General features: G+C 50.5%; 1 protein-coding gene across 6 annotated transcripts in view; it reads right to left on the bottom strand.

Annotated features, from left to right (window-relative positions):
• Window positions 1-20,876, bottom strand: part of FRMD4A (FERM domain containing 4A) — a 267,652-nt gene that overhangs the window by 118,061 nt on the left and 128,715 nt on the right. For 5 of the 6 annotated variants that reach the window (XM_032183289.1, XM_032183296.1, XM_032183283.1 and 2 more), the window contains exon 2: window positions 3,323-3,388. In XM_032183289.1, coding sequence (XP_032039180.1) covers window positions 3,323-3,388 — 66 coding nt within the window. Of the gene's footprint in view, window positions 1-3,322; window positions 3,389-17,658; window positions 17,963-20,876 lie in introns of those variants that run through there. The other variant, XM_032183275.1, reaches the window with a different exon arrangement.

Consider the following 20,876-nt stretch of genomic DNA (forward strand, 5'->3'; position numbering starts at 1 on the left):
TCGCGCTATGTGCCAGCACCCAAGCGAGCCAGCATTCACAGAAGGGCTTGTAAACGCTGCCTCTGAGCCAAAACCTGACTTTTGGGGCTCAGCAATGCAAAGAAAACATATGTGCACGAGGGGGTCCCACCGAAAACGTCTGTGTGGCCAGCCTGCGAGGTCTTTGTAGTTTGGGGAGAGGATTTGTGGTGTTGAAAACGCTTCTTTGTGGTCTGGAGGAGCTGTCGCACGGAGCCGGGGCTGACTCCTGCGAGCAACCACAGGAGCACATTCACCACTTGCCATCCCCCCGTGGACTGAGGTATGGTCCTCATTACCCACCAAGTGATACATTTCGAGCAATGTGTTCGTAACCCCCCACGTCTGATCGCAGCTAATTCGCAGGCGAGGAGGGAGTGCATTTGCTTAATACACTGCTCTTTGCAAACAGGCTGATCGCTCCCAGATGCATCTGGTTCTGCCCGGCAGCCCTCGAGGCAGCAGGAGAGGAAATCATTGCAGCTCCCCAGAGTCTCTGGCCAAAGCAGTTTCAAGATGCTCCAGAAGCCCTCCCGCGTCCCTTCCAGGGAGCTGTACCCATCTCCCTCATTCCATCAGACCCGGCTCCTTCTGCTCTTTTTTTCCACCCCAAAATAAGCTTCCATTCAGGCAGTAGGATCCGTAACTATCCTCTGACCCGAGCACTCGATGTCGCACACAGTTACTGCAAGGCTGCATAAAGCTGGATCCAGGTAAGAATAGCATTTTGATCTCACCCCAGCAGAGAGATCAGTTCTGCCGATTCCCAGTGGTCTCCCTTAAACTTACCATAGAAATGCGAAATTTGCTATGGAGAAGCTCCCAGGAAATGCTGAGCTTGGTGGGAAGGGACAAATTTTGCACAAGAATTTGAGAGTCCTGCTCACGTGCGATTCAAGCCAACACAGCTCGAGATGCTAAAGCCCAACACAGCAATGGGAGAATTTCTTCCACGGCATAAACCAGCAAATCAGCCCTCAGCTTCAACCCGTGGTGAGACATCCGTGGCTAAATACAACTTTGAAGTGACAGCCAGTAGCTGTGGGTTGGATGAGCATTATATTTACAACTTCTTATTCACTTCAGCCGCGAGATAAGGCAATAATCAAAATAAGGGTGCTCAGATCTTACAAAGGGAATTCCAGCTACAGTCTCAGCACCAGTTCCAAGTGATATGGGGAGAGATTTCCCTTGGCAAAGAGCACGGCACTCCCGGTGGTCGGGGACCTGCCAGGACAGAGCACTGCTCCCTCCGAGGAGCTTCAGCACGCTCCTGCCCTGAGCAGAGCAGCCCTACGACCACCCCAGAGCTGGTGGCTTTGCAGGCAAGCCAACGTGTTTTGCCCAAGTTTGCAAAATATGTTAGTATTGGAGATGTGAATCCAAACATCCTCTTCCTCTGCTGTCTGCTCCACCCTGCAGTGATTTAGTTACTAACTCTCTGAGCAGATGCTACTACCTAAGGCTGTCGAAGGGCATCGTTTAAGCAGAAAAAAACATCCTCAGTGGGTAATCCCATCCACACACACACAGGCACGGTACTGATCAGAGAGCTGGGTCAACCCCTGTGCAGCAGAGGTTGCTGCTTTTCCTGGGTATGAATTTTTCACAATCACACCTCCTGGCTCTGCCCATTCATACGGTATTTGAAAACAGCAAGATGATTTATTGTGTGAATAAAATTCAGCCACGGGTCACTTGCAGACTAGTTAGTGTGATTTACAGAGCAATTCGCTTCCTATATTGATCACTAGAAATTCCCACTGAAGGTGTGATCAAACACTTAAAAAATATATCACGTGAATATTGTTTCTGCTCCTTCATGGAATGGGCTCCAGAATGGACCCAGAGCTTCCAGATTCAGCCTCCTTCACTTTTGTCTTCACTGTGGTTATTCGTGTGCTTTATTGTAAGCCCAATGCTATTGAGAAAAGCCCCAGGAAAGCAATCGGCCAGTGCAATTCATACAGATTTACTGCAGCGTATTTTGAACTGTGATTATTGATATTACAAACAGCGCTTTAGCAGAACCATTCTCCAAACAGCCAATTCATCTCATGAAACTAAAAAAAAAATAATTCAAAGGCATCTCTGTGAAATAGGAAGCCAAAAGTCTCCTCCTTGTGATGGATGTGCTTATGGCCATGCATATGGATGCAATGCAAAGATGGGCAGAAACCCCTGAACCTTCTGCTAAGCCTCAGAAAACTGTGTGCAGGGATGCTCACCATGCAGAGATACAGCATCGCTGGTATGGCATTTTGCTCAAACGAATTAGTCATCATTATTTAGCTATTCCCCTTTCAGCTCTGGCTCTCTGATCGCACAGACACCCGGTGCACATCAAGCGTCTCCGGATTTCACCTCCTTGGTGACTAAGGACTCAAAACTGCACTACCCGTTAAGATATTTTTAGTGGTATTATTAAACCACCTTTCAGAAAGCGGGGCTGAATGCAGTTCCGATGATTCACCGTGCCTTCAGCAATCCCCATTCAGGTTTCCCTGGGTGGGATGCTTCCCCCACCCTCAGCGTATCAGCTGCCCGTGATTCAGCCGCGATGGGAAGTTTCATTTCCTGCTTCTGGGGCTGCCCAGCAGCCTTTGTAAAAGGAAAGGCATTCTTCTAATTCCTGCTGTTAACCCCTTGGTGATCTCTGAGGCGGGAGCCAAAATTGCCAGAAAAGCTGAGGATACGGCTGCATCCATGAGCCCATAGTTACACATCCAGCACCAGGCTCTCGTTTTCCTAATTTTACCTTTTTAAAAATAAAGAATAAAAAAGGTGGATGGAACACAGGTGTATTTTAATGCATGTTTGTGTTTGACACACAATTTATAACCTCTGAAATGTCTCCAGTGACATCCGCCCTTGACACCAGCACCGCATCCTCTTCTGCCACGTGATGCACCCTGAGCATCATACATCAAGTTCAGATGACAAGAAATGGGGACAGAAACCCAGGCTGGGGTATTTTAAGCAGATGCTTAAGATGCTTTTAAGCAGTTTCTCAATAAAGGTTAATTTAAAAATATCGAAGTGATATAGTAACAATGTCAAAAAGACCCAGACTGGTTTTCCCTCCCACTGGTGGGGACAGGGACTGGTTTGGCACAAAGTAAGGCAAAGCCCATCATGAATCAGCTCCCACAGACACCTCTGTGCACATCTTCCCCCAGCGCGAGTGCACGCAATCACAGCATGAAGCTGCTGAGAAAACCGTCTGAAAACCCTTTCCTCTCCCTTTTTCTCTCCCCAGATTATTTGGAACAAACCCATGGATGGAGAAATGAGCCGCTCCTACCTGGACGAGGAGCTCCAGCTTTCTGTCATCGAGGAGGTGCACTTGGCATCTGCGGCCCTCCGTCATCTGCAAGAGAGAAGAGGCATGTGTTCAAGGCATGCAGCTTCACATTTCTGGCACGCAACTCCAGCAGCCGGCTCCCCGGATGCAACCTAAAGGCTTTCATTCACCGCCTTGCTTTCGGCTTTATTTATTTATTTATTTATTTATTTATTAAATTCCCCTTCTTTGGCACCAGGGAAAGAAAAGGCTGGAAGGAAGAAAAGGTGAACACCAGGCCATGTCTCTGAGGGTGGTGTACAAACATTTCTTGAACTCCAGCATCTCGGGGCTGTGCCCACTGCCCTGGGGGGTCTGTCCCAGTGCCCGACCACCTCTGGGTGCAGAACCTGTCCCTAACCCCCAGCCTGACCCTCCCCTGTCCCAGCTCCATGCCGTTCCCTCGGGTCCTGTCGCTGTCCCCAGAGAGCAGAGCTCAGCGCCTGCCCCTCTGCTCCCCTTGTGAGGGAGCTGCAGGCCGCCATGAGGCCTCCCCTCGGCCTGCTCTGCTCTGGGCTGAACACACCAAGGGACCTCAGCCACTCCTCACACATCCTCCCCTCTAGACCCTGCACCATCTTTGTAACCCTCCTTTGGACACTTCCTAATAGTTTTATGTCCTTAACTATTATATTGGTCCATAGGTGTATCCATACCAGTATAATTTACTCGAACTCTTAACAGGCACGATAATATCAGTAACACTTTTATGTCTAGAACACTATTTCTTCCAAGGTCCTGTAGATTGGGGTGTTAAGAAATAAATGAGCCTTGGCCTGAGGAAACTTCCCTCCAGTCAGCCAAGGCCATTCCTGACGCCCTGTCACACACACAGCATCATGAGGAACAACTTTGCTTTGCACAGCCCCGGATCCAGGCTCAGCCCCGTAAAGCCCTCCAGCCGCACACACAATCCCCTAATGGGATATGGGCAGCCTAAGCCTCTTTTGCTCCTGGAAATCTCTTCCCCAGCATGACTTGGGCAGCACACAGGCAGCCCCAGGGCAGTCACGCATGCCTGGACTAAGCTTGGCCCTGCTGTGCTGCTGTTCAGGCTGCTGGGGACACAACACACTCCAGCCAAGGCATATCCTGATGACTGGGTGAGTTGAAACAATGTCCTCCAGCACCCATAGCACAGGCAGTGCATAGCCGTGGCATGGGGTCTTCAACCTCAGCCATCTCCAACACCATCTCCAGCACCATCCCCTCAACCTGCTCATGTGTGCTCCTGTCCTCCTTGTGAGATCTGTCCCTTGTCCATCTCCTCCTCTGCTGGGGTCAGGACAGACCAACCCTTGCCCAGAGAAGCTGTGGAGTCTCCTCCTTGGAGATCTCAAAAAACTGCTTGGAGATGGTCCTGAACAACCTGCTCTAGATGTTTGAGCAGAGAGGTTGGAGCATATGGCCTCCAGAGGTCCCTTCCAACCTCAGCCATCCTGTGATTCTGTGAAAATGAGCTTTTCCCTTCAACTCACCCCAAATTTACAGTCTTGGCATGCTCAGCCCAATGCAGCCCAAGCAGGCTTTACCCAGGTCATTACCTGCACCAGAGTGGCTCTGGCATACCATGCACAACCTCACTTTCCCACTCATTTTCAGTGAACACAACTAGAGCCCTGGCACTGCAGCCAAAGCAAAGCCTTGTAAAACAAGGCTCCTCGTAAATGTCAGCCAGTTACCTCCGTGGCTATAAATTGTCTTCTTACGGGAGTTTCATCTTGTAAGTAATGTTATGCAAAATATTGCTTCTTATAGGTATATTACTCGGTGAGAGAGATTTCCTCTATGAACTCTGAATTAAGCAGCTGTCAGCACTGTCATGTAGGTGCAGGGAACCACAGGCTGTGCTGGACTTCCACCAAGGAGCACCATGGATAAAGCTCTGAGCAGCCAGAGCTTCTGTCTCTCCCTCTCTGCCTCACCCCTTTGCTGTCAGGTATCTGCAGCATCCCTAAGATGGGGAGAGTGCATCGATATTGCAGTTTTAACATGAGTTTACCCAAGGCAAGAAATAAAGCTGGGACTTTCTCATGGCAGTAACGCACCATGGCAGGAGCACAGTTCAGAGCTCATGTGCTGTACTTGAGCGGTTACACAAATGTGGAAATGAGGAAAAAAATAAAGCAAAAAGATGCAAAAGGGAAAATTTTCTTAGATGTTTAACTTTGTGCTTTAGTATTTCAGGAAAATACTTGCTTGGGAACTTCTCTTGTTCTCCACACTTTCCCAACCCAGAGTTTCGTCTCCTCTTAGTGCTTCTGCTGCTTCAAGAAATCCCAAATGCAACCAGCTGGTAACATGAAGTATCTAAATAAAGTGAAGCTCTGAAATGCAGCACAGATGATTGACAAATTGCAAGCAGAGCATTTCATAAGCATCACTTGCAGAAATGGGGGAGGGAAGGGAGGGAAACAATGCTGCTTCCATGTCAGCTTGCCCCCAGCACTTCTGTCCATCAGCAAAGTCCTTGGTGGCTCTCAAAGACCATGGTAATTTTTACAGTTTGACTTGAAGTGTGTGAGGACACAGCAAAGTGCATACTTTAATTCTTTAGTGGCACTTTGCTTCTGTGCCTCTCAGCAGTTTGAAGGTTTATGTTACTAGCTAATGACCCCAACTGGTGGCCTGCAGACCATTTCCACCCAGGTTTTCCTACATGAGAGATGGTGAAGAGATGCTCCAGGAGCTGGGGAGGATGCACCACCTGCTACACAGCCTTGGGGGGAGAAGGAGACGCAGCACCAGTCCCTGCTCCCAGCCTCAGGCACCTCCACAGATAGTGAAGGAGCCTGTGGTTTTGGAAACGGAGGCTCCAAGTTCTATCTTGGTTGATCCTTTGATGCTCAAAACCCTTGTCATTTACATGGCTGATCTCTGATACAGCATTTTCTTTTGTAGGCAGGATGCCCAGCCACTGGGCTATTTCATTTCCCAACTGAAATAAATGATGCTTTCCAAAAGAAGAGAAAAGAAATGGAGACGGCAGAAGACAGACTTCCTAGCTGCTATAAACTAAACCATGATGGTCCTTCCCTCCCTCCTCTCTGCTTTATTATTCTGCCAGGTGCCTGAAGCCCACGCGGTGTGCTTTTTGCCATCGTCAGAACAATACAAACTCGAGCAGTTTGTCAGAGCAAGAAAGGGGAATGTTTCAAAGCACAGCAAGAAGGAACTGTTTCAGCACAGCCTGTCTGCATGGAAAATGGTGCCTCTGATGCTTTGTAAATCTGCTGCTCTGAGGTACCTGCTGCACTGCGATGAGGCTGTGGCTGCCTCTTGTGGGACAAGGCCAGGAACTCCTTCTGCTCCTCTGTGTAATGAGAGGGGAAACCAACAGCAGAGCCCTTTAGATGGGAACATGGGAACAAGAGGTCACTAAAGGTGAGCTGAGCAGCATGAGGAGGGAGGCTACAAGGAGTGAATTGAGGTTCTCCACTCCCGTGCTCTTTCTCTGAGAAAGATGGGGGCAACTGAAAGCTGAGAGGCACAAAGGCATGGCTTTCCCTTCGACATGGCAAAGTAAAATCTCAAGAAAGGGAGAAGAAGCAGTGGCTGGGCAGAGCTGTTAATGGTAGGCAAGGACACTTGGTGCGAAGGGAAGTGGTCAGGTTTGCTCCAGATCATGTCCTGTGAGCTCAGCACTGAGTTTTCCTGCATTAACACAGCCTTCCAGTTCCCTTCTGGAGGCAAAGAGCCCTCTAACCTAACTGCAGAAAGGAAAAAGTCAGGTGTCTAATCCACCCTGACAGTCTTGATACCCTTGATGCTCAAACCAGAGCGATGCACCCTGGGCAGGACAACTGATCCTGCTGCATCCTAAACCTGGTTTTCCCATACCTGAAGCTGGGCTCTAGCGCTCAGCCCGGGAAAGCTCTCCAACACAGGATACTACATCCACCCCCCAAATTTCTGATGCTTCTCGAGAAGTGTGAAGGGGTGGGACTGTGCTACAAACCCTGCACTAACCATATGGCAGAGAGCAGCATCCTTCGTGTGTGAAGAGGGGCCACATGCATTTCATGGGCCAGACTTATCACGAAGTCGGATGGGAATTATGTGCCAAAACACATAACAGATTTTTTTATTTTTTTCCCCCCAAACTGCTCAGTACGTCACATTCTTCTGAAAATCTGCTGTTGCTTTTAGTGCCTGCACATGCAGCGTGACCCCCGAGTGCTCGAAGAACTCCACGCTCGCGCTTTTAAAAATCTCTGTCATTTATGTAAAAACTGGGGATAATGCATCTCCACTGCACAGACACAGATGGTGCTTGCAAGGCACGTGGAGATCTGCAGCAGTGTGTTTGTGTGGATGGGGTGCTGGAGGAGTGCTCAGGAGAGCTGATCGGACACAAGGCATGGGTGCAGGTCTGCACCATGAGTCCTGCACCTGCAGGATGGGAGAAACACTGCTGACCTCCTTTGTAAGACACTTGGAGAGGTGTCTGTGACAACAAGATTTGACGTGTGCACTTGTTCGCTCTGAATATGCTACCAAATGCAAGTATTTTGCCTTGTTACTTGTGGGATCTTCTGGATCCTGGATGCCTTTCTCAAGAAAAGGAGGTTTTAGTTACCTTTGTCACGAACAGCAGACTTTAAATCTCATTTGGAGGCTCCTACCCAAATATTTACATGACGGGTTTCCTAGGAAAGACGGGCTGGCAGCTGTTTTGCACTGCTGCACGAACCACTCTGGCGACTTCCCTCCTCTCTATTCATCTTTGCTGTAGCTCCAAACGCTGTCTCGGAGCATCCTACAAACCGTCTGCAGCGCAGCCCCAAAACCCACACCGCACTCTGCTAATCCCTGTGCTCGTGTCATCTTGTCACTAAATTACCAGCAACCGTCCGCACAACTGCTGCAGCCACCACGAACAGCAGAGGCGACGGGAGGAGACGGCTCCAAAGGGAACCTTTCCCTTTCAAAACGAAAAAAAGAAAAAATCCTCTTGGTGAAAGCACCGTCGCACTAAATAACTCCGAGGCACCAAATGCAAATGCTATTTACAGTGGCAGTTCTATAAATACCCGTGGCACGTTTCATTAGCTGGTGACTGCAGGAATAAAGAGGGTATGGTGTATTCTTCCATGACTCAAATCAGAAATTATAATTGGAGGCAGGATATTTCCTAAATGCTCGCCACATGTAGAGGTGGCAATTACTGTGCTGAACACACAAAAACCGGTGTCACTTTGCCTGTCGGTTGGACAGACCCGCTGAAAGGAGATAGAGAGAGATGACAGCCCGCTGATTAAAATAAACTATTAGATTAAACGCCCTGCTCCCACTTGACCACTTCTCACTGCCTTCCATCCTGGCAGCTCCTCTGCTGGTGAGGAGGGAGAGGGAGAAAGTGATGTGTTGTGGGTTGGTGTGTGCACATAGATGTATTTTGCTTTGTCAAATTGGGGCTGGTCTTGCCCGTGGCTCTGTCACACTGACCAGCATGGCCCCTTTGGTCATCTCCTGTCCTTACCCTCACATTTTAACGTGGAAGAAAGGAGCATCTTTGCAGCTCTGTTCACGCCTGCTTGCTTTCCAGGTCCAAAGCCCTCCCGTACACTCGTTTCCCTGCTCTTCCCTCTACCAGAAAGATCCAAATTGCTGCAGGCTTATTTCCACCCAAACCTCGGTGGATGGAGGCTCTGAGGATGGGGAGGCAGCCAGGAGAAACTTGAAGCAGAGGGACTGCCACGCAGTCCGAATGTGGTCCTCATTTCTACTACTCATTTCCACGAATCTTTCCTAAGCCTATAGCAGGAAGCCTGGTCTGCAATTTCTCTTTTCAAGAGGGAGAAAAGTGATTTTAATTTGGCAGAAAGCTTCTGGCGTAGGCTGCCTTCTAAAATATGACAAGGCAGAAGGACAAATGCTTCTCACTACAATGCGCCGAAACCCAACACAGAGCACTGCTGCCATCCAGATTGGTTCCTGTGATGGTTTCTTCTTGGAAAGGCTACTTAGTGCCCTGGAGCACGAGAGGCCAGTTGTAAGCCAGATGCTTTTTCCTTAGGAAGGAGACCCAGCCATAACTTCAGAGGTTTGCAATCTTTTAGCAGAATTTCTGTAGGAGAACTAAGATGTCACATTTTCAACAAAATGGGAGCAACTCGGTAGCAAATAGAGCTTTGGACCCTGAAGCACAGGCCAAGGAGAGATCTTGTAGATGTGGATAGCGGTGATGTGAATAGCGGCAGCGCTGTTGGTGATGCATAACCTGGCACCAGCTACTAAAGCAGTGTGGGTTTCCCTGGTATGGAAGTGCTCCACATCTCTGTGAAATACACACGTGGCAAGCAGCTGGATGAAGGGCCAGAAAATGATATTTTCTGCCAGCAATGAGGCAGCATCTCCTTCAGGTTCTGTAGGACCAGAGGAATGTATCGCAAGCAAGACCTTTGGCTTTCCCTGCAAGCATCTTTATCCCACCCCTTGAAAAACCCATGACCATACCCCACAAATTAGGGAAAGGAGATGAAATTTCTGAAAACATGGTTGCATCTGCAGCTCTTAAAACCTCTCCAGCCCTTCAGGAGGGAAGAGCTGCTGTTCTTTTGAGGAACTTGACGTTACCCAAGGGGACCCAGTGTGAGCAGGATGTGTTTGAGAGGGGCAACCTCAAACGTTGCAATCATTTCTGCAAACACATAGCAAAGGAGAAAGAAAACAACATCAGTAATTAGGCAGAAAGAGTCCTCCTCAAGAAGGAGGGATGGTGGATACATTGGGATGGGCTTGGTGTGACCCACCAACTGTGCAAGTGCCATCAGGGAGTGATTGGATGAACATTAAGGCGAGCTGCAGACTGGGTGACCTGGCGACTTCCCTGCTTTGTCCTGAGAGTTGACAAAAGAGTTCCTGGCCTGCCCAGGGGCTCTGAGCTTCCTGAGGGCTTCAGGCAGTGTTTTCCAGCTCCCAGCTCCCCCCCGGGACATCCGCACAGGTTGTTTCTCATGCCGCCTGCAAACAGCCATCAGCAAAAACGCTCTGATTCAGCAAGGCACAGAGCGGCGCACATAAATCCCTTTTATTTCAGTGTGACATAAGCAAGTGTTTAAGTGGCTTACTGTATCCGAGCTGAAATGAAAAACCGTTTCCTACAGTCCTTAAGTCCATTTACAACGTCAAGCAATAACTCTCAGGCGAACTTTAAAGCCGGGAACGCCGCTTCTTAACCTCAAAACACTCGGTGCTTGAGCCGTGTAGTTAGAATTAAATCTAATTCCAACGCCGCGTCTTAAAGTGAGCAGGGCAGTACCCAGCAGACGCCTAAATCACCGCTCCGAGAGCGGCTGGCCACAGAGGTCTGCTCTCAGCTATATCCTGCGATAAGAAAGCCCTTTCCTGGCCAGGCTGGCTTCCTCACTGGAGTGAAGGTTGTGCTGTTTTATGTCACGTATTGTTTTGTTTCTTTAAAATAATACAGATCCCAATCTTCTCAGATGGAAAGGAAACCAGGACACCGCGCACCCTCTCTGCTTTCTGAAGCTGATGCAGAGGAGGGCATTCCCAACGCGTGCTGTTTTACCACGTTTGACTCTTTCTCCCACGTAACTCTTGCTGTTCCCTTTCTCGGCTAGAAAATAACAATTGGCAGCTTAAAAATATATCAGCTTCTGAGCCTTGCCCCCACTGCCTACAAGAGATCGTTGAGCTCTGGAGCTCCCATAGACCAGGGAGAGGTGACCCAGGGCTTTTAGTCTAGAGGATTCACTGGCCACAGATATCTTAAACCTTACATTTTGTAGCTCCTCCTGCATTCAGAAAAACTGTTCTGCTCCTGTCTTGATAAACCTTGTCTCAGCTGGCCCAATGAGGACACTTGCTTTGGGTCAATGTTTTTAGGTCAAGGACAGGCCAGAGCTCCTAAAGCTCTTGGGACAGCTCTATTGTACAAACAAACTTTAGAGTCATGTGGCAAGCTGTTTGCACCCAGCATCGCAGAGCATCTTTAGGAGAGGTGAAACCACTTGGTCTACATGAAACCATTGCAGCCAGACAGTCCCATCCTTCGGGAAGTAATGGGCATGAGCTCAGACAACCCATGGCCTTATCCCCCCATGCTGACCATGGGACATGCTATTCATCCCCACTCCAAAGTATTGCCCAAGGGCTGCAAAAGGGGATCAAAGTGTTAGTATCACCAAAAAAATATATAGCAAAAAATAAGACCCCTCATGGCTATATTAATAAAGCTTGACGGGTAAAAAATATTCCTTGCTGCAAGTTTCCCAGTTAAAACTCCAGATAACCTGCACCTCATGTGATCTTCTCCTGGGCTAACTCAGCTCAGCTAAGCTGTACAACGAACGTCTTTATTCACAGAATCACAGGATCATCTGGGTTTGAAAAAGCCTTCAGGATCGTTGAGTCCAATGATCAGCCTCACCTTCCGAGTGCCATCACTAAACCATGTCCCTTAGTGCCACCACCTTATAAATACCTCCAGGGATGGGGACTCCACCGCTTCCCTGGGCAGCCCGTTTCAATACTTGGTCACTTTCTTATGAAGAAATTCTTCCCACTACTCATTCTAAATCCCCTGTTTTATTTTGTATTTCTTTTTCCTAGGGTAAAGTTATTCTCTAGATATAAGCACTTTAAGGTAACGAATGCTCTTTCACCCCATGCATGCACAGCATATACTGGAAGAGCTCCTGCTCTGCTTGCTATGCACAAAGGACATAGTATGGTCTAAGGGAAAAGGATCTAAATTAGTTGTCAGGGCTCTCCTCTACCAGTAATGGACTCTGCAGCCTTTTATAAGTCACACCAACCTCTCTTTGGGGACTCCTGGTCACCTTCTGGTTCACTCCCTGCTCCGTACTGCGGCAAGCACCATGAGTCATCAGCATAATAATGACTGTGCTGTACTAATGCACGTAGCAATCGATTATTACTATTTTTCCCAAAGATGTTAGAATGTCTGTTAAGCTCTCCTACATCTGACTTTTAATTCCTTGTAAGTATATATATATATATATTTTTGGTACAGCTTCGCACTTCAAACGTGGCATATTTTCAGCAAACTGTTCCAGATATCACTCATTTGTGCACGCAGACAGGGTGGTAATTACATGAGAGCATCCAAGTCTCCTGGGAAAACATTTGTAGGAGGCTTAGTTTAGTTATGGAAGAGAACAGGGAGATTTATTTGTTACTGAAACTTGTGAGATTTGCTGCAGAAAATATATATATATATAAAAAAATCAATGTAGGTTCATAGGAAGATGACCGAAGTGACCCAAGGCACTAGAAAGCAGTAGTATGCATGAAATATTTTTAAAGGACAAATTAAGATTTAAGGCTTAAAGTGTCCTTTTAGTGCTTATTGAGTCTCTTGTACTTACTGTATCAACCACTACTTCGAGGTGTGAGCGGTGATTGCCCGGATCAATCGAGCCAAGGCACTGGGCTGTGCATCACTCAGCTGTTCTGTAGCAGAGCGGGTCAATAGTCTGCACTAAACAGTGTTATATATAATACATAATGGAAAACACACTTGCAAAAGTCATTCCAGGCATGAAAAAAAAAATACTAATCTGTGCACATAATTGCCTTTTTTTTTTTTTTTTTTTTTTTTTTTTCTTTCCTTTTTGCTTTGAATAACACTGTGAGAACTGATATGCTTCCAGTGCAAGACCATGTCACCAAGTCGTTTCCAGCCATGGCTACTCAGCAGCCTTGGCAAACAGCAGATTCTCCAAACCAGGGCTACAGAAAAGGGACGTCTCCCATGGACACGGGTGGGGGCATCTCCCCAAACAACTGGCTGGGTGCTGGGTCCATCCTGCCTTTCCCTGTCCTGATAGCTCCCAGCGCTGAGCTTGCTGAGGACCACTTTGGGCTCAAGCACCCCTAGGACACACTGCCTGCACTTTTACACTCCCATTCATCTTCTGAGTGATGCCAGGATTTTGCATCGCCTGTGTTGGGAATGCTCTGCCTGTTAATGCAGAAAAACTCTAGGGACAGAGGGCAAGAGTTAGAAATGGGTCCTTTCTGCATGAAGACACCCACGGAATAATAAATATGGTCATCCTGTAATCTATGAAAGAGAGGAACCAGGAATAAACCTCTCTACCTGAGCTTTTCTCCCAGGTGCCTCTGCCTTTTAAGAGCAGGGGAAGGATGCTCTGTTCTGGAAGAAAACACAGCAGCTCTTTAGTACTGTGCAGAATCGATGAAGAAGAGCTGAGATGAAGAGGGAACAGCCTGATGCAACGTCTGCAAACTCAGCGGCTGGACCCAATACCCCAGAGCCCAGCTCTCCAAGGATGTGATGCCTGTTTTGGAGCAGCTTTCTGCCGTGTAGGCAATTGGCAGTGCTGGCAAGGGGACACCAGGGAAGAGAGGACACTGCCCGGTACCTCTGCATTTACAAATCACCCCCAGATTCTCTCTTGGTGCCCCAAGAGCATTTCAGAAAGTGTCTCCTGGGGTGCAGTGCAGATTTTTTATTTATTTAAAATTTTCCACCCCACTTTTTAAGTCTTTCCAGTTCAGAGTAGCGAGAGGCTATGGAAATTGCCTTGGCAAGCTGTTTGTTTTCCAGTGTGTTTCTACCCTGTGCTGTGTGTGTGTGTGTGTGCGTGAGGCAGGCCCTGCATCTCATTAGGCATCCCCTAAATCATCCGTGTCCCCCTGAGAGCACATTTCACTGGGAAACGCCAGTGCCCGGGCTCTCCCACGGTACACAAACACACGTGGCAGCCACGTGCTGTGATGATGGGCACCTCCAAAAAACCCAGCGGACAACCAGGAGAGAGACCTTCCACGCAGAGAAAGGACAAAACCGAGTTTTAAATATGGGAAGAGCTCAATCCACATCCTCCTCCCTAGGAGGGGTGCAAATTTCAGCTGCAGATTTTGTGCTGGCTCTCGGAGCTGCTCATTTGGGGTGGTGGCTTTCCATCCTACATAAATTTCCTGGTGTGGAAGTAGCAGGGTCATTCTCCTGCAGCTCCCCCATCCACAAAGCAGTTGCTGGTGGCACCTGGTACAAAATATTTTGTCTCAGACGGACAGGATGCCAACAGTGCCGCGGTGTGTGTGGGGCGGCTGCAGCGGCGCTGGATCCCACGCGGTCAGGAAACCCAAACAAAGCCAGATTTATTTTGGTTGGGAGAGCTGGGAACTTCTAAGAAGGAAAAAAAAATAATCCAGCCACAGAGCCCAAGCCTTGCAGGTTGGCAAGCCCAACAGCCATTGTTGAGACGTTGTGTGTTACACGTGGATGCGTACACACACAGGATTTCTGCTCGCCAAAATGGAAGTTTTGACCTCTTGCTTTTGGTTTGCAGCTTTCTAGGAGATTTTTAGTCATCCCTTTTAAACTGAGTTTAAGTAAAAAGGCTCATATCACCTCCCTTTTTGTGCCCGCAAGGACTTTTCCAGAGATTACTACACTGAGTCACATCACATCCCAACAGTGCAGACAGAGGGTGGAAAAGGCATTTTGCTATACATGCCACAAAGCAGGGACACAGTGGGAAAGATACCTGAACCAGGCTCTTCTGCTCCCTGTCTTGACAGGCAGCCTGTTGGAGCCAGGCATGGGCAGGGAAAAAACCTCCAGGCTCCCTTTGACCCATGAGCAGGTGGGCTGCAAAGGTGGCTTGGAACAGAGGGAGGCAAATCTTTGTTACTCATCCACACAGAAGTGCTTCCAGAAGCTTGGAGCTGATCGAAATTCTGGCTGGGACCTCCTCTCAGTATCTGACTGGAGAGGAAACCAGTAAAAGTCATTTTGGCCCCTTAATGGCATTCATCTCCCAGAAGCCAGGGACTCCAACTCACTCCACAGCTTTGGAAAATCATTTGTGGTTTTCTAGGAAACGGGACATACTGAGATTTATAGCGGTGCTGAGGATTAAGTTGTTAAAAACCTGGGAGAATGAGAAATAGCAAGGGGTGTTATCAGCTGCTGTTGTCCCCAAGGCCACACAGGACAATCTGCTGCTGACTTACGGAGCTGAATCGCCTGAGAGAGGCCGGGGCAGCCTGGGCTTTGGAGCTGGAGGAGGCTGGAAAGCAATTCAGCTGCTGCTTAACCTGGCCAGAGTGTGCTGAGCAGGGGACACTGCTAAGCCCTAAACCTGGTTGGGATGGGATCAAAAACTTCCGACAGCCCTGTGGGACTCACACCTCCATCGCCCGACCCTTCCTTCTCCTTCACTCCCCTGCCAGGCTGGGTCTCCAGACTCCAGGCACTCCGCTGCTCCTCTCAAGTTCTCCCTAACACAACTTTTTTTCCCCACATCCAAACCATGCAGTGGTGCTTTTGCTGTCCTTTAAGCCACACGCAGACCTTCTGCAGCTACTCAGCCCCTCAGCAACAGCAGCAACAAGGGGGATGTGTGTGACTGTGGTAACCTGTGGCTGTGTGGGATGAGACCCCATGACTCAGGATGTCCTTCCTGGGCTTATGACCACAGTAACAGCACCCAGCAGCTGTCTGAAGCCTGGATTTTGCTGGAATGTGCCACGATCCCTGCAGGAGATCCTCCTTGCACCATGCGATGCTGCAGTGCTGTACGGCCCCGAGCGACACAGCGCCGTGACCACGAGCATCACCAAATATTGCCTCGCACTGCCAGTGCAATAATCAGTGCAAATATACAACAGGACCTGCAAATATACAACAACAGGATTACCTGGCACTGTCTGCCAGGAGAAATGGGAAAATAAGGGCTCTCCCTGCTGCGGCACAAGGCACATCCCTGCCTGACACCAGCGCTTGTGGCCCTGGATAAGGGGAGCCAAAGGCAAGAGCACCCCCACAGCCTGAGGACATCCCCCCAAGGCTTTCTTGCAGAACCAAACCCTGAAGCTGCTCTTGGGTTAAGGTTAAGGTTAGCACACACGCACACACAGAAACAGAGTTTGCTTTATCTGGCAGGGACAAACCCCAAACAACTCCCACGCACCGAGGCCAGTGCCTCAGCTGCTACAGATCAGCTTAAAACCTCCTTAAAATATTCCTTGGTGCATATTTTTGGAAGTTAAGGGTAAGTTGTACCAGAAAGGTCAGCACAAGGAGGCAGGCAGGCTGGTGGACCGCTGCCTGGCCAGGGTCAGCATCGGGGTTCAAGGAGAAAGGGGCTCAGCGTGATAGTTGCAGCTCCACCAAGACCCCTTTGGTGCCTGGCAGGCAGGAAAAATGCCGCAGACACCCACACCAGTGATATCCCCCTCCATGCACGGACAGGAGATGCTCTTCAGAGCCTGGGGAGGGAGGCAGAGGGGGCGGATGGGGACACCCCGATGTCCAGCAGCACAGTGCAGGGCTGAGATTTCAGCCGGGCTCCATAGAGCCACCGCGTGCGCTGCGCGGGCACCACACCCCCTTCCCGGCAGAAAGGGCGAGCGGGGCTGGGGTTTTGTTCAGGATGAGGCTGAAAAACCCCGAACCGAACCGATCAGCCGGGAGGAGGTCAGATTTCCCCGCGACCTGGCTTGCCTGGGGAGGAGATTTCCCTGCTCGCTCCAGCGTCTGCGTGCGCCGTGTGGCTAAACCGCTGCCAGGGCTATTATTAGAAACAATTGTCTCCCCTGCAAATTTTACATCGGGGCTGGAAACAACTTTTCTCATGCCCTCCCCGGCAGCCAGCGGGCTAACAATGCGGCCAAGAAAGCCTCCTTCGGCGGAGCATGTCTGTGAGGCGTGCGGATACACCCCACGGGCACCGCTCGCCAGCACGGCTATTTATTTGTCTTCTCTCACCCTGGATCCACAGCAACTTTTCTGCCCCGATTTAGCCAAAGGTGCATGGGGGAAGGGAAAATCAAGCCGGGGGCTTAACCCCTTGGGAAGCTCCCGCCCCCCCCCCCCCCACACACAGCTCGGCATTAAACTTGCTGCAGCCATTTGGGAAGGGAAGGAGCAGTCCATCTTAGCGGGGACAAGCATCCAGACTGGGGGGGGGGGGAATCACACATCAACCGTTCTGCCCCCCACCCTCTCCTTCCCTCTGGTGCAAAAATAAATAATAAAAATACACAACAAACCCACACCCAAAACCCGGTCGCCCAGCTCTCCTCCGTTACTCGCCCACCAAATTCAAGGCTGATTTTTATTTTATTTTATTTTATTTTATTCTATTTTTTTTTTGGAGGGGGGAGGAAAAAGGATTAGGAAATGAAGCGGCAGAGCAGAGCTGCCCACATTTCTCTCCGCTTCAGATAAATGGAGGGAGGGGGCGTGGAGCCACTCGCACACTGCGGCTGGGCTTCCCGGTGGGATGGAGGGGACCCTGGGGCCACCCCACTGCAGACAAAGACCCCGTTACCTTCTCCCTGTCCCTCGGTAGCTCCTCAGCTCCGCTCCGGGGGCGAGAGCATCCCGCTGCGGCAGTGTTGGAGGCCGCGGCGCTACCGCCTCGCATCCATCTCCCGCACCTCCTTGGCGTTTTGGCGGCCCTGCCACTCCTTTCTGCTGCCCTCCAGGGGGTCTTTGGCCTCCCTAGGAGTGGGGCGATGGGGAACCCATTCGCCCCATGCTCCTCTCTGCGATGCCGCAGCCCGTTTTCCCTTTCCTTTTCCCCGCTCGCTGGCCTCCGGCTCCCGGCTCCCGCACGGCCGCCGCCGCGCTGTGAGGTTGGAGCTGGAGAGAGAGAAGGAGGAGGAGGAGGGGGAGGAAGGAGGAGGAAGGCGGGAGGAGGGCAGCGAGCAGCAGTTGGCGCTGGGTCATGTGGAACAGATGAACCCGGCTCGGGCCTGCCGACATCTGGGCTCCCCCTCGCTTCGGGGAGGAGGAGGATGGCGGAATGAAGGGGTGCGAGGAGGAAGGGTGCAGGGGTGGGGGCATTCCCACCCCCCTCAAGTCGCCTAAAACCCATGCGTGAACACCTTATGATGATAGAGGGGGATGCTGCGAGCATCCACACAGCCCCGGCAGGGAGGAAGAGGAGGGTGAGGAAGGCAGTGAGGCGCGAGGGTGGCCACAGGGCTGGGGGCTTCCACCCTCTCCTGGAGATTTCCCCCTGCCCCCAGCTGAGCGGAGGTGCAGCTTGTGATGCTGTGAAAGCACTCGGAGCAGTGGGAGGATGCTACCCGGCTGTAAAGCATCTTTACAACCTCATGAGCAGTGGCCCCGGAGCAAGGATATTGCTATTAAATAAAGAAATCAGTCAAAACAGACTGCAGGTAAGCAAAAAGTGCTGTTTTGTTGGTTTATGGGGAACACAGCGAGAAGCACCTGCACCACAATGCCTGCGGTTATGGCTCTGACTTGCTACCACTGCTTTGCCCCCCCCTCAGCATTTTCTTTCCAGGCTTGGGGTTATTTTCACAAGATAAAACTCTCAGGTTGCCATCGTGCCATGCTCTGGCACGGGGATGGCCCCAAATTGGTCTGCTTTGGGAGGGGGTGGGGAGGCGAGCCCTTTCCTTCATTTGGTTTTAGTCAATGAGAAATGGGAATTTTTCTCTTTGCCCTGTAGAAAGGTGACAGAGCTGCACTTGCAGCATGGTGGTAGTGGGTGGGCTGGGCATCTGATCTTAGCTGGGCCATGCCAGGAGATCACAGAATCATTACAGCTGGAAAAGCCCTCTAAGATCACCTGGTCCAACCGCCACTGTCACCCACCAAACCATGTCCCCAAGCACCACGTCCAACCTCTCCTTGAACACCCCCAGGGACGGTGACTCCACCACCTCCCTGGGCAACCCGTCCCAGTGCCTGACTGCTCTTTCTGAGCAGAAATGGCTCCTCATTGCCAACCTGAACCTCCCCTGGCACAACTTGAGGCCATTCCCTCTGGTCCTGTCACTGGTTACCTGTGAGAAGAGGCCGACCCCCAGCTCTCCACACCTTCCTTTCAGGCAGTTGCAGAGAGCAATGAGGTCTGCCCTGAGCCTCCTCTTCTCCAGACCAAACACCCCCAGTGCCCTCAGCCGCTCCTCACAGGACTTGTGCTCCAGGCCCCTCACCAGCTTCATAGCCCTGCTCTGGACATGCCCCAGGGCCTCGATGTCCTTCTGGTACTGAGGGGCCCAAAGCTGAACACAGCACTTGAGGTGCGGCCTCACCAGAGCAAAGGGAGATGATCACCAATGATTGCCCCCAGCTTGGTGCCATCTGCAAACTTACTGAGGGTGCACTCAATTCCCTCATCCAAGCCATCAATAAAGATATTAAAGAGAATGGGCCCCAACAGACACCCCAGGGGTACAGCACTGGTGACCGGTCGCCAGCTGTATTTCACCCCATAACTGATGGAGATGCCACAAGCCTGGGCATCCCCTCCTCTGCAACAGCCTCGGGGGGCTGCAAAGTGCTTTTGGGTGCAAATACCAAAAACCTGAGCACCAATACAGTTCTCTATCCTTTCTTTAAGGGCACAGACACTAGAAAATAGAGATGGATTTGCAGCCACAGACAGACCCCCTGTCCAGCTCACTCCACCCGAGGGCTGGCTCTGGTTAAGGGGCTAAATGTAGAGGTAGCTCTGGCCTCTGGCTGCTGAGGGTCAGAAGCAAGTGGCTGAGGTGGACTGGCTCTGCTCTGAAGGCCATCTGAGGTCAGGATACCATGGCAGGAGGCAGCAAAGTTGCCTGTCTCTGCCCCAGGAAAAGCAGGGGGCCAGGGGTATGTTTCCAGGGTAAAGCTACATCCTGGTGGGGTTTGCTGGGCACATCCAGTTCGGGTCTGTATCGGTCCATGAAGTACTTATGAAGGGCAAACCAGCAAAACACAAACTTCCAAACAGCCAGGAATTTTAATCTCATAATTTCGGGCAGGGGCAAAACTTAAAGCTGCCTGCTGAATTCGGTTTTGCTCTTTTCCTTCAGCTGAGGTCACAGCAAATCTCCAACCGGTTCCATCAGCAGCAGCAGTAGCAAAGAAGCACGTGTGAGCCTGGCCCCCCAGCTGTGGTTCAACCCAGATCCTGACCCCTGGTTAGTACCAGGGATGAAAAACCCACATTCCCAACCTGCCTCTCACTAAAACTGAAGGCAAAGCTGCTTCAAAGGAGCGCTCACCATGCAGGTGCCTGCCTGTGCTTGCTGTGGTGCAGGAATACGCCAGGGCCCTGGGCTTTGCCCTTGGGGTGGGCAGATCCTTCGAGCAGCAGGGCCCCAAAGGCAATTCCCCCACCTGTCACTGCATGGCACATGTCCTCCTCCCCTACACACCCTGCCCTGGCAGGATCTGCCCCCAAACCTGGAGCAGGGCCAGGGCATGGTGCAGCCCATGCAGCTGGTGGGGAAAGAGCTCACCTGGAGGATTAAAGAGGCTGCAAGAGATTGGAAGCCTCTAATTGGGAACTAATTTGTTTCATGCATAGTAGTAAAACCTGGAAAGCACAGCTCGCTCTGCCCAGAATTGCAATTTTCACATTTCAGTGCAGGTGTGGGGAGTTTCATCAGATTTGGCTTGGAATTACAGGCTCCGAGCAACAGACCAGCCTCTCCCTTCGACACAAAGGCTGGATAAGCAGGTATGAGTTTTGGACAAGTCTGGAGGCAGCCAGAAAGCATCCCTTCTGATGGGATGAGAAGAGCT

This window comes from Aythya fuligula, chromosome 1 (assembly GCF_009819795.1).
Source record: "Aythya fuligula isolate bAytFul2 chromosome 1, bAytFul2.pri, whole genome shotgun sequence".
Lineage (NCBI taxonomy): Eukaryota > Metazoa > Chordata > Aves > Anseriformes > Anatidae > Aythya > Aythya fuligula.